The following is a 19,058-nucleotide window of genomic DNA, read 5'->3' on the forward strand; positions in this document are numbered from 1 at the left end:
AATTTCTTCCGGTGAGACTCCCGACTCGATAGTAGTTTTGCATCAAATCTGACATAAGACATAACACTTAACCATCGGGACATCGGCCGATTGGTGATTGTACTATTGTCTTTTGGCTATTTAACGCCACCACATGACACATTATTAACCTTCCGCCACTTTTAACGTTATTTTCACAAAATTAGTAAAACAACCTCAAAATTAGCGCAACTTGTTTACGGGTTAAAAGGCAAAGACAAATGTTTTGACACATATGAAACATTTAAACCCCTTATCCCCACCGTCCACCACCACTTCCATGGCAGTAGTCACCATATCCACCTTCCACATCTCCAAACCCTACACCATCACCCGCACCCACCTCCAATTCCGTACATTACTATCCCACTCACTCTCCTCTCGTTCCTCCGAATTCACACCATCATTTACCGACAACAACAGACTCGTTGTTCCATGGATAGATTACTCATTTTCACCACGGCCACTCCATGTCACGGCGGAGAAGAAAGTGAGATCAACCAAAGAATTAACCTCCGAACCCAGGTATTCGAAAGCTGCCAGGAGGTTTTATAACGAGAATTTTAGGGAGTCTGAGTCGCAGAGGCTCAGTAAAGTCCTTGCTGCTGCTGGAGGTGTGTCATTAATTTTTATCATGTGTTGATCAATTTTTAGTTTTTAATACAAGGGTTTGATTGTTATGTATAATTGTGAAATGGGTTTTTGATATTTTTTAAAAAGATTGGATTTTGATGGGGTGTTGGACTATATTGTTCGGTTTTGACGGTTTTTAGGTGAAACTGTGAGCTGAACTGTTATTAATGGTTTTTTAATATGGAAAACCGTAACTGAACCTTTGGAAATTGAAGTCGAACCAAACTGAGCCGTTACTAACAATGTGGTTTCACGGTTTGGGTTAAAAGCAGTTAAAATGAGTATCTAGCGAAACTAAGAAACATGTTATAAAATCATGGTCCAGTAGGCTCATTTGGGGATTTTTTTGAGGATAGTTCGCCTAGCTCAATCGCTCTGATGTAGCAGAACCCAAATCTATTTCGTTAAGCTCAGTAAATTAGTTAAATAGTCCTGATATAAAGTATCAAAAAATGTTATAATATCATTGTTCAGTCCAGTTTTATACGGTCGGTTTTCAGTATAAACCGTAAACCAAATCGTTTGCTACGGTTTGAAACTTTTGAAACCGACCGACTGATAGTTGAAAGATAAAACCGATCGCTAAACCAAACCGATAACATGGTTGGATGGTTTCATGGTTTTAAACTGAACCATGAACACCCCTAGATGTTGATGCTTAGTAATAAGTTTTGTGAAATTGTTGTTTTAGTGGCATCTAGAAGGAGCTGTGAGGAGTTAATATTTGATGGTCGTGTGACTGTGAATGGCTCTGTATGCAATACTCCTCAGGTCTTGTCTTATTAATATTACCGCCTTATTCACATTCTTACAATGTGTTTGTTATTTCTGATATCATGAATTCAATAATAAGTGCAGACTAGAGTGGATCCTAAGAAGGATATGATTTACGTGAACGGTAACCGTCTTCCCAAGAAACTGCCCCCGAAGGTCTATCTTGCTCTGAACAAGCCTAAAGGGTTTGTTTTGTGTTTATTTTATTAGTTACAGCGCTTTTTATTTTTCATGTGTCGTTTTAGCTAACTGAACTGATACTATTGCAGGTACATTTGTTCAGCAGCAGAAAGTCAAACTAAATCGGCCCTCTCTCTTTTTAATGATTATATGAAGAGTTGGGTAAGCCGTAAGCTCTACTTGTTCATTCATTATTCATATTATGTTATGTTACTTACATGAGGTTATTGTCTTTTAGGATAAACGAAATCCCGGACAACCAAAGCCTCGGTTGTTTACTGTAGGACGGCTTGATGTTGCCACAACCGGGCTGATTATTGTTACAAATGACGGTACGCTTACAGTTATAGTTCTGTTTGGATGCACGGGTTTTAACTAGTTAATTATGCTTTCAGGGGAGTTTGCACAGAAAATTTCTCACCCGTCATCTGGTTTATCCAAGGAGTAAGATTCCATCTGGTTTATCTTATAATTGTTTTTTTTCTAATTGTTAAATTAATAATAAATGTGCATGCATACGTGACTTAACAGATGTTATGCATCTTGTTTTGTGGTTAAGGTACATTGCAACAATAGATGGAACAGTACACAAACGACACTTGATAGCAATCAGCGAGGGAACAGTAATAGATGGTGTTCATTGTACCCCGGATGCTGTGGAGTTACTGCCTCAACAGCCTGATAAAACAAGACCTCGCCTTCGCATTGTGGTAATTTATTGCTGCTTGGAAATTAAATGCTCTGCGTATATAGCGTTTTGTTCTACCCAACAAATATTATGATTATGAAGTTAGGTAATCTGTTTATTTTTTTGAACCGACTGCTTGTAGGTTCATGAGGGGAGAAATCATGAAGTTAGAGAACTTGTCAAAAGTGCTGGACTTCAGGTATAGTTTTATTCTTGATATGTGTGGCACAAATATTGTGTTCTCTAAATTAAACAAGACACTTCTTAAAAGTTAAGTTCACAGAGAAAGTGCCATTATTATGTTATTGATTGTTTTTCGCCGATTGATGAAGAGAGGTACCGTACCGCTGGTGTTTTAATGAACCATTCTTGTTTTCTATAATTCCAGATTTATTCACTGAAACGGATACGAATTGGTGCATTCAGGCTTCCACCAGATCTTCTGTAAGTATGATACATTTTAATGAAAGTTAAATCGATGTATATTCTGGTTTAAAGTTTTTAAGACTAGTGATCTGATATCATAAAAGAGATGGATTTTTGTAAATAGACTTCGTAGATAAACTTACCTCAAATTTTTTTGTTAATTGATAGGTTAGGCAAGTACATTGAATTAAAGCCGCCTCAGTTAAAGGCGTTGGGGTGGGGCGAGCAGTAATTTCAACAACTGGAGCTTATACACGCAGACAAAAGCTTAGAGACGAGACTTTCAATTATTCCAGGTGCAGGAATTCGATCCCCCGTTAATGTACAAAGAGGGATTGCAGCTGGATTTTTAATTTTGTTGTTTTAGATAGTGTTTGGTTTGGTAAACAAAAGAAACCGATGACACTAGTAGACTGATAGCTTAATGTTGAGGAAGTACGAAACGACCTTAAATGTGTTTCTGTATTTAAAAATGTATGATAGAAATGACCACCGCAGCACACCGCATATGTGGCTAATGCCCATAATTCACACTACTCACGCACAAAATCAATTGTGCGCAAACTCATGAGTATTTCATTAAAATGACAAGCGACAATTATTTAGAAAGAAAATTACATGCTACTTGTGATTTCTTGACAGCCGGTCCAAAAGACGATGCCATAATACTGAAAGTATACGAAAGAGTCCAAAATTGATACAGCTTGACAATGATTAAAAACCAAAACACAAACAACAATAACATCCAATATCTTATATAGGCAGTATTTCAGCCATTCTAGCTCTTGCATCATCTGGAACTTCCCTACCAGGAACTTGGACCTTTAGAAGATTGACGTACTCTATTGGATTGAATAAACGGTCATGCTCGGTAATGAAGGCAAGCAAGGCCTGGAAACAAAATATAAAAAATTTTCATGTTTAATCAACCTTTTTTTTTAATAAAAAAAAACGAATATGGATGAGAAAATAAATGTTACCTCCACCGGCATATTTAGCAGCTCATAATAAGTTCGAACATGATCTAACTTCGTTCGCACAGAATCACTATCAATCGAGGGAATGGAAGACAATGCCTATTGTTTCATATAATTATATAAATTATTAAATAATATTACACAAGACCATATACAAATTAACACAATTCAGGAAGAATGGTTAAACCTGTTCTAATGCAATTGTATTCCTGCATATCTGCTGCACTCCAAAGAGGTTGATGTTTTTCATCTCTCCCAAAGCCTGAAATATAGTTTAGATTATTTCTAAAAACAAAACCAAAAAAGAAAAAATATATAAAGTTAATATCTTGGCATGATATTAGGTACCTTGATGGATGCATGTGACGCAACAGCACAGATACCACCAAATACATAGTTCCTTTTGTTTGGAGCAATGAAAGGAGCAATTACTTCGTCTCTACGAGTTATCTATGGGATTAAGTACATAATTAGAATATCCAATTACAAAAATGTAAAAAGGAGACGAAACCAACCTAGAAACAAGACTCACCTGGGTAATTAAAGATATGATATAAGCATCAGGTTCCTCAGCATCTTGGTCTTCCAAGTATTCTCTTGTTGCCATTACCTGTTAACATGCAATGTTGAAAGGTTAAAAGTTAAAACACATTCATCATTTATTGGTCTCACATTTTGTCAATTTTAGAAGTGACAAACCTGCATATTGAAAACTGTTTCTAATTGCATTTCTACACGCAAAACTTTTAAGCAATCAATTGCCAGCTTTCGGTACTCCTCGGAAAATGCTTTCAGATCCTTAGGAGGTAGACTGGCACTTCGTTTGTGATGGATAGGTGTCGGCTTAACATCAGTTTCTATTTGTTCAGATGCTTTTGCTGACGCATTCGCAAACCTTTATGGACCGAACAAAATCAATGTCACAAGTATCTTGTAATAACTGATTAATACGTACATTTTGATAGTAATCATTACAAAAGAAGAAAATGATGGATAAATAAGAACTTGCCTTTCTATAGAGTCAGCAATGTACTCCAATGAATCACTAAGCGATGCCAACAGTATAAGTTTGTTGTTATCACGAATCAGAGACTCCTGCAAAAACAAATTATTGCAAGTGCCTGCTTATACACAATTAGACCTCTAGACTAACAGGGAGCTAAAACTTGGAGTGTTATTGTTAACACTGTAATACAATAATCTGAAAGCGTTTAAAAGATTAATTTGACCTGTTTGATTGGTCTTAGTTTCATCAATAATCCACTGATCTCCATCTCAACACCATCAGCTTCAGCATCAGCAATATGGCTATCTGAATATGCATGAGCAAGTGAAGTTGGCAAAAAAGCATTCGCTGGGTCACGTTTCATAAGTTTATCAACATCATGTCTTCCAATTAACATATAACTTCGCTTCTCAAGAACTGCCTGATATATAACCAACCACACAAAACTTAAGACGGCTAGGTATGCTACTGTTTTTAACCATAATAATATTTTTAACCAATTTTCAAAGAATTAGACATGCCTCGGTGTATGATGCCCGGCATCTTTCATATGTTCGTTCCAGGAACGTTTGCACGGACAGCACAAGATCACCAGCAAATTTAGGCATTGCTTGGGCCCACCCAAGAACCTACAAAAATAATATGCAAGTTATAAAAAATAGTAAATTCAACATCATTAAAAGGTAAAAGAAGTATACCTCTTTAGCTAGATAATCAATGGTCAGAAGTCCTTGTAAGACAGGCCGTCCCTTGGAAACAGATGGGGTGTAAGCAGCAACATGATTAGCGCGTGGTCGAAACGCAGCTGGACCTACAAAAAAAACAAACCCATGATTTATAACGTGAAACCTTGAATTGTCTATTAATTCTATATGAACAACTTAAGATACTCATTTAAAAGAACTTACTTGATATTGCTTGTTGCACGCCTTTTCTGTAATCCACAAACATAGTTGGCAAGAAGTGATCTTTTATAAAGTTTTCAAGAAAGGCCAGCAATCCATCATTACTGAAACGTAAGAAGTCTTGTTAATTCTTAACAGAAAAAAGAATTAGGTTAAGACACTGCACGTTGATGGTTAATCATATCTTAACAAACTTACCCTAGTTGAGAATACTTTTCAGGCAGCATTAACGCGATTTTATCGGTAAACTGCATATGCAAGAATGTAAGTCAAAACTATAGTATGCTGCACAGCTAACAATTTTTTTTAAACGATTCAGAAATTGGTCAAAGGGTCAAACCTGTAAAACAGGCCGGTATACAGATGCTGCTAGATATATGCCCTGCTCTGGTAGGACGGAAGCCGAACCATAACCTTCTTGGATATTTTGACCTTTTCTATTCCGTCCTTGACGAATCAAATCTGTACAGGAAATTAGTTAAATTAAACAAACCAGAGATAAAACTTCAGGAAAATTTAGTAAATAGAAAGTATCAAGGTAAAGAGAAGTCTCACTTACCTTGACTAGAAACGGCAGCATCAGTGAAGCGAAAGGCAAATGTAAGGCCATCTTCTGATTTGTCCCTGCAACCACAATAAATAGTATATATATTATTTAATATTCTCTTGGTGTATTTAAAAAAGAAGATTAAAATCTAGTTGCTTGCTTCTTGTCTTTTGAAGGAGCTTTATTTGCAAGTCTAGCAGTTTGAACAGCAGCATCGGCAGAAGCAGCTTCAGGAGTTGCTCTCAGAATCTCACATATGAGTTGTTGGCATTCACTCTATGATATTTATAAACATAAGGTACTATTCATAAGATGGAAAAGAAATTAGCACAACGTTCAAATTAACTACCTGCAAAACCGTCATGGAGAACCCGATAGTGTAGCCTCCTGTGGCCTGAGATGCTTCAGAATCAGAGTTCCCAGATTTATCACACACCACAGGCTTTGTTGTGTTCATGTATGTTTGTTGAGAAGATTTTGATTCAATAAGCTCCCCAACAACTACATGGTTATCTGAACATAACATTCACGCATCATTATTACACAGAAACTAAAGTGAGTGTTCATACACACACAGAACACTGAAGGTTTACGAACCGAATATTCGAACAATAGTATCAAGAACAGAATCTAGAAGCTCCTTTGCTGCTGACTGGGCGGCACCCATGGGGGCCATGACAGGTGTTACAGGGCTGACTGCCATTAGTGATACAGCTAACGATGGCCCATTTTTATGTTTTTCGTTTTGTAGCTGTCCTCTTACATACTGAAGACCAGTGGTAGATGTTCGAGCACCATGGCCCCCACCAGACCTAGAAGAATTTACATATTCTGCCTGATCTTTAATCTTTGATGTGATGATTTCATGAATTGTTGGTCTCAATCTTTGGCTGCACATTAAATATACAACAAACTTCAACATTGCTTCTTTCATTGGAGGCAATGAAAACACATGGATGGAGAAAATACCAGATTATAGCACCAGCAGCCGCAACTTTGTCAAGCATGCAAAGGCACTCAACCATAGTCTGTAAATACTTCACATGAAGAGGAGATTCACTTTTTCTCATTGTTTCCTAAAATTAATTAGGATCCCAATATTATATCAATTAGAGAAAAACAAACTTTCTAAAATTTAAACAGGTGTGAGATCATAAAGCATGATAGTTCATACAACAAATTCATCAGGAGTGGATTCCAGTAACCATGGTGGAAGATGAGGTATATTCTTTGCATCATCGTTAATGTCGTCATCATCATGGCCATCATATGATGAACTGAAATACATTAAAAACAGAAACAAAATGTTGTCTTATCCATGTGTTCTAAAGTGGTTCATTGTTGAATAAGGATCGACAACAAAACCATCAAAATATAAAGATCATTTCATAAAATAATATCAAGAACTGAAATTTTATCTTACCCATCAACAGAGCTAGCAACTCCAACATGACTGTCACCTTTCTGCAATCTGGTTCTCCGGGAGAGAGATTGGGAATTATTCATTGAAAATGCAGCAACGGTTGTGGTTGGAATGGCATCATCTTTCTCATTCATACTAGGCGTAGCTGAGCTGCACTAAAACAATATCAATTCTCCAAAACCATCCTGGTAGCTGGATTCTTTTTTAATACATAATCATTGCTAAAATCCCTCGTTTCATGATAAAATATAATAATAAAGAACAGTAATGAGATGAAACAATGGTTGGCACAAATTCAATCCTTCTGTCCATGATTAAAATCAACAGAAAGCAAGTAATTCTTTGCCGAAAGTGAGAAACCAGAAAAAAGAATTACCTATATTCACCAGTATTATAAAGATGGGCGTGTAAAGCTTCCAATACTTTGTGAAAGAGAACTCCTCGCAATTTTGCCAACTCAGATCGGACATCTTGAAGAGCACCAACCTGGCCAAACCAACTAGGATGTAAATTTCTCGTTTAACTTAAACATGTCTAAATAAGAACCGAGAATTAGATGCTTATAGATACGTCTCCTTTAGTATGCACCATATAAGAACCCAAAAAAAAGTCTAATTTACGCAATCTCCTATTCTATATACTTGATATACACTATGTAAAATAGCATATTAATCGTACTAGGTTTCCACCTTTAAACTACAGTGAGGCACCATATTTAGGATCTCTGTACAAAGTCGCGCAACCAGAAACAATTTGAATAAGATAAAATTGACTTACTGTCTGAAGTCCCTCTCTTTCAAGCATTCTAGCTGATTGAACATGTACTTGAACTGCTGCGTATAACTCATTATCATCAATAAGCTTGTTAATACGGGCTGGTACCTGAAAAATACATGCAATTCAAGATCTTCAGTCTCCATAACTTGCATTGCAGCAGAAAATATCTTTATATGAACAACTATATAGAAGTACACTGCAGCCTTAACAGGTGCACACAAACCTGAGCTATGTTCTCAATTTGATCCAACAATGAAATAATGTGCCTCAATGTCATGGACCGATACCAAAGCTGATGCAATTGTTTGTTACGAGCACTAATCACTTTTTTTGCATTACCCAAATCAACTTTAAGCTTTCCTACGCTCTGAGTAGACTCGCTAAATAACCGCAATATCTGTGAATAATTTTGAATTGCTCTGTTGAATCCACCATGATAAGTTTGAACAACTTCATCTACAACTTCCTCAACAATATCACTTTGGTCTTTCAATGCTTGGATTTCACCTTCTCGATCTTTTGAAGTCAAGATACGGACAACATGAGGTAATGAATCAAACCGTGCCACAGTCCAGCTCTCATCTACATTCTCTAGATCCTCTCTCAAATACTGGTATGGAAAGTGGAAACAAACAATATAATAAATATCCAACCACATACTTCTACCTACAAGCTTACCCAATTAGTCCTCAAATATATAGATACAGGCACTAGGGCTGTAAACGAACCGAACATTCGGCAAATTGTTCATAACTTATTCGGCGAGAAGTTTATCTGTGTTTGTTCGCTTAATAAATGAACGAACAATAACAAGAAATTTCATTCAGAACTAAATGAACGAACACAAACAGAGGCAATGTCCGTTCACCTTTGTTCGTGAACGTTCGATAATGTGAACATTTACGTCTGTTATGTTCGTTAACATTTGTTTGTTCATTAAAGGTTTTAAATATTTTTAATGACTTTTCTAATCTTATCATATATACAAGTATTATGTGATAATTTTATGTAAAATTAACATATGAATATGAATGTTAAAAAAACACCAATACAAACTTGACAGCAGGACTGAACCGTTGATACTGATCATTCTTAATTAACCAAATCAATTAAAACCTTGTGTTCATTTGCATTCGTGAACCATTCTTGAACAAGTTCATTTCCTTAATGAACGAACACTAACAAGAAATTTCATTCAGCTAGTTATCCGTTAACCGTTCATTTTCCAATAAAAGCTTAACAGACTAACATGAACACATAACGCCACCTTGTTCGGTTCGGTCCGGTTTGTTTGCATCCCTGGATACAGCTATCAGCTATCTGTAACAACTAACAACCTTATAACCAACTTTTCTAAAAATGCACATAGCCACGGTGTATCGGTAGAGAATAGTCAGAGAATGCATTTTCCCCAATTTACTTACACTAGTATTCTAGGTCTAAATGTCCTAAAAGTAGCTAACACGTATCAATTTGATCTCAAATGTGCTAAGTGTATCATACATTCATAGCTAATAGGCCTTCAAATCAAACTCATGACAAATAAACACAGAAGATAATAATAATTGATGCAAATGTTTAATTAGAAGTCAGTGAGTCAGCCAGTCAGTCAATCACTGACCTCTTTATCTTTAGGAACAGGCAATCCATCGAAGAGTCCCATAGACGGAAGAATCGAATTTGGATTCGGAATTCTGCAGCTAAATAAAATGATTGATGCAATGCTTAATTCGAATTTGAATTAATAATATAATAGGAGAAATTAATTAATTAATTATGGATTGCTTACCGGAAAACGATACGAAGAAGACGGTGGTGGTGATCGGAAGATCTGAACGGAAGAAGAAAAGAAAAGGAACACTGACTTGACAATAATATTATATTGTAAACTATATACGTTTAACCATGGTTAGGTTGAGTTTTCCAACTGCTGACCGTCACGATCCATTCCATTCTTTCTACGTAACTAAATTATACCAGTGGGAGTGCCCGCGGGTTACGGCGGGGCCTTACGGGGTCGTATAAGGGTGTTAGCGATGACATATTTGTTGTTGGGTCAATTCAAGAACCGGATAAGTTATAAGTACGTGGTTATTATTTAGTTTACAATACCATAAAGCCTATTTATTAGCAAAACTAATTAAAAGTGTTATATTAGCCACGCGTTGGAACGGAGCCTGTCAAATGCATTACATGTTCGGATAATTTTGAATGTGTTAATTTAAAGATTTAACTAAAATAAAAGCGCATTAAACTAAGTTTAAAGGCATCCATGACCCATATGAAAAAAAAACATATGAGAAACTTATGCATATTTTTTTAAATAAATGCATGTATATAAGCAAATTTTACATATGTGTTCAAGTAATATATTTAAAAAGAAGGCACATAACGGCAGAGACTCGACGGGGATTCGGTCATTAGGGTTCAGTTTGTTATAGCCAAATTTATAGTTATTATAGATAAATTTGCGTCAAAGAAGATACATGACGCAAATAAGAAGTGTATTGAGGCATCTACTATTTTATAATGGTATGATCAAATTCAGTCAAAACAATTATTTTTTAACATTGTATCAAAAATAATAATGAAAAATGAACTTTCTTGACTATTTACAAGATATGTCATGTCTTAATTTTAACATATTTTATTTAAAATTACTAAGTGCCATAATATTGAAGACCAGGTGATGAGAGAGTTTACATTTGATATGTAACTTCTTCCATCTCATTTAAGTTTCAGTGATATTGTATCATAGGGATCTAAATCAATGTAGACAATAATCTCAATATTAATATACAATTCGTATTCATATAAATATTGCCATAAGGGTCTTCGTTGTGGGCATCAACAGGGGTGGTATGGGATGAGTTGGCGGGGGTTTACTGCCCTAAACACCGTGCCGGGGCGGCAAGTAGTGGGCTGCAAGGGGGTGTAATATTTGTTTGGTCGCTATATGGGATGGAGGTGGAACCATGTGCTTCAATGGCAATACGATCGTTTCATTTAAAAATAAAAAATAAAAGTTCTTGTGATGTAAATTTCCCGTAACTAACCTGGAATATAATATATAAAGGCCAAAACCATAAACACAAAATTTGCAGTAGTTTCCTCCTAAAAGATATAAAAATAATCATCCTCTTAATAAAACAAAAAATTCTAGCATCAATTTTGGCTCCGGTTATCTATCAAGTCAAGGCCTAATGCTTACAAACTTGCTCGATACCGCTCGAAGAATACTGGAAAATGGTTCTTTATTTTGGGTTTGTTCGATTTTGAGCCGATCGGCTCTGTTCGAATTGTAAACGAGCAAGCCGTCACTCAGTAACGCAACATATTTAGCTTGCAGTCAGAGTGTCTCCGGCTCGCTTTTTATACGCGTGTTTCATGCAACTTCTACCCTTCTTCGGACTTTAAAGCACCATAGTGACCAGTCTCATGATCTTGTTATGCTATCTTTTCTTGTGTAATACAGGGCTAACGGGTTGGATTCTGTATGAATTCCAAATTAGTTGCTTCGGTTTCTGTCACTTAATGTGATTAGGCCTGTAAAAAAACCGTGAGTTATGTAAATCTTTCGGTATGAAATTTGTTCATGTTCTTTTATTTAATAAACGAATGAACATGAACAAAACTTCTTGTTCATTTACTTAAACGATCCTAGAAAATTTAAACAAGTACATAAAAGGGATTCAACGAACATAACTAAATAAACAAATTAACATAAACGAACTTAAATGAACAAACGTTCACGAACACATATGAGCAAGTGGACTTGAAACGTACTTAATGACCACCACTCACGGTCATCAGGTCAACCGTATTTATACATGCCAACTCGAAGTTGACCTGTTTTTAAAATATGTCCACCCAAAGCTGACATGTTTTGACGTTTTGTAAACTGGCTATGTTAGCCGAACCAAAACCTGTCTTTTTTCACTCAGTAATTAGTTTTTGTTCCACAGGTACCGAAAGTGTTGGAAAACGTGTTACAGGCTGAACACCACCAAATATACGAGATTCGAACAAGGGGCAAAAATTTGGTAGCATGAGAAAAATTCTACTGTTAGTTTTGGTCATTTGAGAAAGCATGTTTCTTTAGCGGCATTGACCTTTAAAGTATGATTGACATTTTGATCAACTTTGACTTTGTGACCAACATTGACCTTTTTTTGGTAAAAGTCGACATTTGTGACCTTTTAGCCAAATTCAACAATATAATGGATGTATGTAAATATAGGTATATATACATTACTATAATAATAAAATAATCCTAATTTGATTTCCATATATTAAAACACTAATTAGTTTTAAACATATTACATTAATAAATATTAGTTTTTTATCAACTACTATGATATAAATTCAAACAATGCATTCGTTTCATTCGTCATGAATCGCCATTTTTGCCAGTTAACTTTTTAAATGTAATGTAGCTATATGGAAGTTTAGTTAGATGGTTTAAAACTGTTACATTCGTAGTTTTCAAAGCTATTGAATTTAACTCATTCGCCCCATATGACGTTGGCCCATATAGTTAGACGAAACTTGGGCCCGTTTACAAAAATGATAATTTTAGCCGTTTTACAAAATGGTAACCCGTTCACTGAAAATGATAATATTGGCCCGTTTATTGAAGGATATATTTCTGACTCGTTTACTAAAAAGGGTATTATCGACTTTTTTACTAAAAACAGTAAATGTGAAATCAAAAATTTGCAACTTAATCATCGACTTGTTTACTAAAAACAGTAAATGGGAAATCAAAAATTTGCAACTTAGTTCTTTTACAGTATGAGTGAAACGTCTTCCAAAAGTCAAACAGGTTAAAATCATTAAGCCAACAAGTGAGGGTAGTTTTGGTATTATTAAAGAAATTTGCTGCAATTGGTAATGAAGTTAAATAAAATTCCCATTAATTAGCAACATGATTATTTTAAAATTTTGATCTTGTAAGTCACGAAGCAGTAGTTTTGACGTGTTTGCTAAAATCGGGAGTTTTGACTCCTTTTCCAAAATGACAGTTTTGTCCCATTAATTAAAATCGACAATTTCTGCGCGTTTGCTAGAATGATAGCTGTGACCCATTTATCTAGAATTTTAAATTTTGAGGTGCTTACCAGAAATGCAATGTTAGTCCCACCAATGACACACCCAAAAACGTTGTTGTTTAGAAACGCCACTCACATCAATGGTTTGACGAGCCATAATTTCATTTAATTCAGACATTAGCTGCTGCAGCTGCAAAGCGATTAAAAAAAAGGTTTAACAATTTTAAAGTAAAGGAATTGGCTTAAATAAAGTGAAAAAGAAAATAACAAAAATCTGGTCCGAACGGAATTGGCTTAAATCTGGTCCAAACGGAATTGGCTTAAATAAAGTGAAAAAAAAAGTAACAAAAATCTGGTGCAAACAGTTATTAAACAAGATTCAGAATCGCCATTGCCACCATCTTGAGCCTAACATTGTTAAAACTAAACGTAGATCAAAATCTAAAACTCAAATTACATCCAGATTCAGGTATCGTACCATAATTCCTACCGGTAAACTACATATATATTGAGAGTATATTAAACAACAGGGGAATAAATGTACAACCAATTGGCGTTTAAGACATGACCACCAATTCCAGCAAACCCCATGGCTCGAAGCTCCCAAATTCTACCAAACTGTATAATTTAGTGATAAACGTCATAACAATGGTAATATACAGTAGACTGAAATAAGAACGACAACCAACACTCAAAACCTAAGCCAACAACAATTTCAAAATACACAATACAAATAGAATGATCGAAACCCTACTTGGAATCAAATCAATTCCAAATTAAAAATAAAAAGTTAAACAGAAAAGGAATTAAGTGATTATGAGTCATAACCTTCAATTATTATCATCACCACCATTGCTCGATTTTGGTTTGCAATGATTATGTTCTTTTCATAGCATCTATATATAAGAATTGAATTGGCGTTAATTAATCAGTTGGGATGCTCAGGAGAATTGAAAGGCCTTCAATTGATCAAACCTCTATAATACTAAATACATAAAATAAATTGAAGGCCGATGATTAAGAGAAAATTGATGATAATTTATTGCAATTGAAGGTGGGCAAGCATCACTTGTAGCGTCAGACCTAAATTGAGGAAACTGATAATTGATTGCACATAATGATTATTGAATGTCCGAACAATGAATGGTTATCCGACCAAAAATGAATGGTCATCCCGGCGTCTGATGTAAAGGTTGCCTATCTCCATTATATTATAATGTAACAAAGATGATCAAATCTAATCATTGTAATGTAAAAGAATAATTAAAAAAAAATTATAATCATTATAAGTTTTAAAATATTGTTTTTTAATTTTTTTTATCCAAAAGATTGTTAAGTAATTATTTGTATCTCATTTGAACGAATAAATTATAATATACTGAATAACAGTTTAACGTTCTCTCATAATTAATTATGTAACACAAGTATATGATAAAATTATTTTTTATCATAATTATATGTGTATATAATATATTAATTTGCGGTATTCCGTTAAAGTTGGTCGATCTGGACAGCTTTAAATATATCTAAGGTCTGGTTTATGGTTTTGTTTTTTGGGTTTGAAACTTGGAATCGGCAGTTTAATATTATTTAATTTTATTCTATTTTAGTATTCTAAAGTTGGTATATGTATTATAATCATGAACTAACACTTTATTAGTTTTTTTAGTTAATACAAAATTAATGCTTAATTGTTTTTCCTAACACCGCCAAACCAGCCGGTCAGCCAACCGACCCCTTCGGTTTGTCTTTTTGCAAAACTTTAGTGAGTGGTTTGTCCGAAAATTTTCGTCAAAACTGGTCAAACCGTACTGTGAACATCCCTAATCTCTAATATATATAATTTGTTATCTCCAAGGTGGACTCAAGTTTGCTTCAACTAGATTCAAGCTCTTATCAAAGTCAATCTCAAGTAACTAACGAACGACTCGTTTACACCTTCAAATACTGTAGTTTCCTTAATGATTTCAGACAAATTTTATATATATTTTGTGAAAACAAAAGTTTAAAATGTGTTTATATTATTTTGCAACATCTAAAAGCCATGGTTATCATAATATATGAAATACATTTTTAAGTTATGATACAACACACATCTCATTTGATATTTCTTTTTAGTTTGGTGATATACATAAAACATTTTGCCAGTTAAAGAAAATGAAGCAACCAACATACCACAATTCCACAAAAGGTCAGATTTTGCATTTTACGACCATAGACAATCATTGTACAATTTACATGAAACGAAAAAATGGTTCAACTGAACATAAAAAATACCCAACAATGCTAGCCATTAGCCACTGATGCTCTTATTGTTCAACTTGTCAAGACCACATAAAAAATTTACAAGCAGGTAGAACCTAGACGCATCATCGGTTTGGCTGCTGACATCACATGGAAGAAACAATGGGTTCAGGTTCAGCCGCACTTTCAGAAAGTGACCCCTTTGTCCACCTCTTTAGCATGCTTAGAGCCGCCTTCGGTTGATCCATAGGAACCATGTGCCCAGCATCATGAACCTATTACATATGTTAATGTCAACATTGACTTACATAAGTCAAAAGCCAGTATTTCCAAATCCATATTTCTCACAATTTACTTTGCATTTTTTAACAAATTTTTAAAAATTCATACCGCCTTTTAACAATGTAGCCAGCGTACCATAATTTGTAACGAAACTTAAACGATTTCTTACAAATTTGGTAATCGAAAGTAAAATATTTTGACTTTAGACTTATCAAAATTAAACTTTTAACCTACCTTTAGAAAACTGAGTGGGCCATGGGTTTTGAACAAACCAGCTTCAGAACCATCAACTTCGAAAGGAACGTCAGGAGACGCACCAAACTGTTTCTGACCGCTCCATTCCATCGCATGAACCCATCTCGAATTACCTAAAATCATAAATTTACACAAATTATATAAAAATTCAATGAAGTTATCTTGGGTCAATGAAACTAACCAAGCCAGTTGCAGATAAGATCATATTCTCCAGCGTAAACAAGCAACTTAATCCCATCTTCTAGAAGGTGAGGAATACCGGCTTCATAATTTCTCATCCAATCCATAATCATGGCCTGATACACAACCGGGCTGCACGAAACAAAATCTATATCTCCAACGCCAAGTGCATCTTTAACGGATTTCTTGCTAAGGAGATTCTCCATGTTTGAGAAGTCATAGCATAGGCTGCCCTCACACTGCTTTCTAATATCGTAGTGCTGCAAAACATCACAATCCAATCATTTTAAAATATGTCCAAATACTGTTTGGTACTTTGTTCAAAATATGATATAATTTCAGATATCTTTACATTGATATTGCCAGCAATAGATTTGATCGAGCTAAAAATGGTGTTGCAAGCCAAGTATGCAGCCATACAAGCTGTCGTCCCATCGGTGCCTGACAAAAAGAACACAACATAATAATATTAAAGGTAGAAACAACAATTAAAGACATAGTTCATAAGATGTATTTGGAACAATATACATTACCACAAAGTTTAATAGCGGTCTCGCACACTGGAAGTCTCCTGTTAATGTTTTTATAATCAGACTCCTGAATTAACCCCATATCTAGTGCATAATCAGTGTATGCCTTGTATTGAACTAGTGGATCTGTGAGCCCATTTCCAATGGCAAATCCCTGTATATCAACTCCTCATAAAGTATTAAAAAAATTATATTTGTAATAAACCATTATGCAAAAAAAAGAAAAAGAAAAAAGCAACCTTGAGGTTTATGTGGATTCCTTCCTTAGCTTTGTTTCCTTCATGGACTCTAGCAGCAAAAGCAGGAATATAGTGACCGGCATATGATTCTCCGGTTATATAAAAGTCATTTTTCACATACTCGGGATGCTCTTTGAAGAAGGCCTGAATTATAAGACAATCAAATTAACCAAACAATTATTATGTATAGTTGCATAGTTAACTATAATTAATGTGGTATTGAATTGATCGAGTAGGAAACTAACCTGTAAGAAATCATATAAGTCGTCACTCACGCCCTGTTCATTGTGTCGAATGTCTCGTTTATCAGAGCTGTAACTAAATCCGGTTCCAATAGGTTGGTCAACAAACAATAGGTTGGATGCCTGAATACCAACAAACATATAATGTTGTACACTTATATCACATGTTATTGAAAACATACAGATTAAATAAATAAATAAATAAATAATAGTGTTACCTGATCCCATCCATATTCATTCCAGACAAGAGAACCGTTGTTTTGAATTTTGAAAGGTCCATTTTCATAAAAGAGTGCAAGCTCACTGCTGCATCCCGGTCCTCCGGTCAACCAGATCACAACAGGATCTGTTTTACGGCCCCTCGATTCGAAGAAAAAGTAAAACATCCTACAAAATTCAAATACGCTTCTTAAATTACATGAGAAACTTGGAATATTTTTTAAATGAGAGAATTTCACATGCTTAAGTGGATTATAGGAGAGATGAAAATGTTATGGTTGCTAGGCGGTCGGGGCTATGTCACTGTTATGGAGGAACCACTATGTAGGGGGTGTGCAAAGTCGGTTCAGTTATAGGGGCTTAACCATAACTTAACTTTGGTTATGAAAGCAAGCTTAATCATAGCCATAACCAAATGGTCAATTAACCATATGCTGGTTAACCGTCAATTATGTGTTTTCGATTAAGTTTGGTAAATTGTCAAAGTCATATTTAATTTTTACTTTTTTTTGTTCTCATTGAAAATGGTTTGGTTATAATGTTTCAACCTCAATCATGATGTTTCAAAGCTGAAATAGGTTGTGGTTATGGTGTTCCAAGCTATGATATCACAATCGAAAACACAAACATATAAGGCTCATTTATTCGGTTAACAAAGACACACATTAACCGTAACCATAACCGAAACGATCGATTGATCATATTCACTTAACCATAAACGCTGGTTTTGTTCGTTTCGATTAACTTTTTTTGGTTAATGGTTCGGTTCGACGGTTTACCGAGAAACCAAAACAATTTCATCTCTCTCCTATAAACCATTAACCATTTCATTTTCTCCTATTTCAAAAAAAAATAACAATAAAAATAAAAATAAAAAAATCAAAAGTAAATTAAGGTTTAGAGATCATATATACCTAGCATCATGAGAGTGTTCAATCTGATAATAACCAGCATGATGACCCAAATCATCAACCGACACTCCATTCACATCAACAAAACCCGGAAACTTAAGCCGCTTCTCAACCAACTTCTTCTCTCCAACAACGTCACCTGCATCCTCCACAACATTAACCGATCGTTGAGGAAACAAGTTAAAGCCTCTGATCATCTCTTTGGCTAAAGTTGACGGAGAACTAAGGTTATCCAGACCCATATCAGTTGTTGAACCACCAAACGGTGCATTAATAATAATAATAAGAATAAGAAAAGAAAGACATAAGATGAAGTTTTTATTTTCCATTGTTGGATTAATGGATTTAAAGCGTTTGAATATTTAAGGTGGTGGTGGTGGTGGTTATATATATTATTATGACTATGATGGAGTTATGAGAGGAGTGGAGATTAAGGGATGTTGCTTATGGGAGTGGGAATGAAACGTTGACGTTTGCTTTTGTTTTTGTTTTTAAGAAACTCAAACTCAAACTACTTTTGCTTTACTGAGCGGGAACCTTATTGCTTGGAG

At 35.0% G+C, this 19,058-nt stretch overlaps 3 protein-coding genes across 5 annotated transcripts; 1 reads left to right on the top strand and 2 right to left on the bottom strand.

Moving 5' to 3' along the window:
- Positions 1–268: 268 nt before the first annotated feature.
- Positions 269–3,149, top strand: LOC143632749 (putative ribosomal large subunit pseudouridine synthase SVR1, chloroplastic). The gene is made up of 10 exons (XM_077101177.1): positions 269–632; positions 1,343–1,422; positions 1,510–1,610; positions 1,695–1,767; positions 1,844–1,937; positions 2,001–2,049; positions 2,165–2,315; positions 2,436–2,492; positions 2,682–2,737; positions 2,888–3,149. Exons 1-10 carry the CDS (start codon positions 299–301, stop codon positions 2,949–2,951), a joined length of 1,059 nt encoding a protein of 352 aa, XP_076957292.1. The 5' UTR covers positions 269–298; the 3' UTR covers positions 2,952–3,149.
- A 141-nt stretch (positions 3,150–3,290) lies between these two features.
- Positions 3,291–10,229, bottom strand: LOC143632836 (exocyst complex component SEC8-like). Of its 3 annotated transcripts, none has more exons than XM_077101255.1 (25): positions 10,144–10,229; positions 9,976–10,054; positions 8,578–8,964; positions 8,355–8,459; positions 7,954–8,063; positions 7,578–7,727; positions 7,329–7,431; positions 7,124–7,230; positions 6,752–7,044; positions 6,504–6,667; positions 6,315–6,430; positions 6,167–6,231; positions 5,948–6,069; positions 5,806–5,855; positions 5,611–5,711; positions 5,401–5,513; positions 5,220–5,331; positions 4,926–5,119; positions 4,706–4,791; positions 4,396–4,591; positions 4,229–4,306; positions 4,045–4,146; positions 3,884–3,958; positions 3,700–3,795; positions 3,292–3,610 (listed from the first exon to the last, which is right to left on the bottom strand). In XM_077101255.1, exons 2-25 carry the CDS (start codon positions 10,015–10,017, stop codon positions 3,473–3,475), a joined length of 3,105 nt encoding a protein of 1,034 aa, XP_076957370.1. In that variant the 5' UTR covers positions 10,018–10,054; positions 10,144–10,229; the 3' UTR covers positions 3,292–3,472. The 3 variants fall into 3 exon arrangements, with proteins under 3 accessions (XP_076957372.1, XP_076957370.1, XP_076957371.1); XM_077101256.1 differs by having other exon boundaries at positions 9,976–10,048; positions 10,144–10,190; XM_077101257.1 differs by lacking the exons at positions 9,976–10,054; positions 10,144–10,229 and having other exon boundaries at positions 3,291–3,610; positions 7,578–7,722; positions 8,355–8,719.
- A 5,356-nt stretch (positions 10,230–15,585) lies between these two features.
- LOC143632837 (serine carboxypeptidase-like) lies at positions 15,586–18,839 on the bottom strand. The gene is made up of 9 exons (XM_077101258.1): positions 18,511–18,839; positions 17,596–17,764; positions 17,381–17,500; positions 17,136–17,279; positions 16,900–17,050; positions 16,719–16,807; positions 16,368–16,626; positions 16,166–16,299; positions 15,586–15,924 (listed from the first exon to the last, which is right to left on the bottom strand). Exons 1-9 carry the CDS (start codon positions 18,834–18,836, stop codon positions 15,796–15,798), a joined length of 1,521 nt encoding a protein of 506 aa, XP_076957373.1. The 5' UTR covers positions 18,837–18,839; the 3' UTR covers positions 15,586–15,795.
- Positions 18,840–19,058: the final 219 nt, after the last annotated feature.

This window comes from Bidens hawaiensis, unplaced genomic scaffold (assembly GCF_021521415.1).
Source record: "Bidens hawaiensis isolate Kalapana, Puna unplaced genomic scaffold, B.hawaiensis_p1.1 tig00006534_1, whole genome shotgun sequence".
Lineage (NCBI taxonomy): Eukaryota > Viridiplantae > Streptophyta > Magnoliopsida > Asterales > Asteraceae > Bidens > Bidens hawaiensis.

Excerpts from the sequence above, each read along its gene's own strand:
- LOC143632749 (XM_077101177.1), top strand. The coding sequence starts at position 299 with ATGGCAGTAGTCACCATATCCACCTTCCACATCTCCAAACCCTACACC. Across the intron at positions 2,050-2,164 it reads TCATCTGGTTTATCCAAGGA|GTACATTGCAACAATAGATG; the intron begins GTAAGATTCCAT and ends TTTGTGGTTAAG. Across the intron at positions 2,738-2,887 it reads AGGCTTCCACCAGATCTTCT|GTTAGGCAAGTACATTGAAT; the intron begins GTAAGTATGATA and ends GTTAATTGATAG.
- LOC143632837 (XM_077101258.1), bottom strand. The coding sequence starts at position 18,836 with ATGGAAAATAAAAACTTCATCTTATGTCTTTCTTTTCTTATTCTTATT. Across the intron at positions 17,051-17,135 it reads GAATCCACATAAACCTCAAG|GGATTTGCCATTGGAAATGG; the intron begins GTTGCTTTTTTC and ends GTTGATATACAG. Across the intron at positions 16,627-16,718 it reads CTATTGCTGGCAATATCAAT|CACTACGATATTAGAAAGCA; the intron begins GTAAAGATATCT and ends GATGTTTTGCAG.
- LOC143632836 (XM_077101255.1), bottom strand. The coding sequence starts at position 10,017 with ATGGGACTCTTCGATGGATTGCCTGTTCCTAAAGATAAAGAG. Across the intron at positions 5,514-5,610 it reads CGTGCAACAAGCAATATCAA|GTCCAGCTGCGTTTCGACCA; the intron begins GTAAGTTCTTTT and ends TTTTTTTTGTAG. Across the intron at positions 3,611-3,699 it reads TGCTAAATATGCCGGTGGAG|GCCTTGCTTGCCTTCATTAC; the intron begins GTAACATTTATT and ends TTTTGTTTCCAG.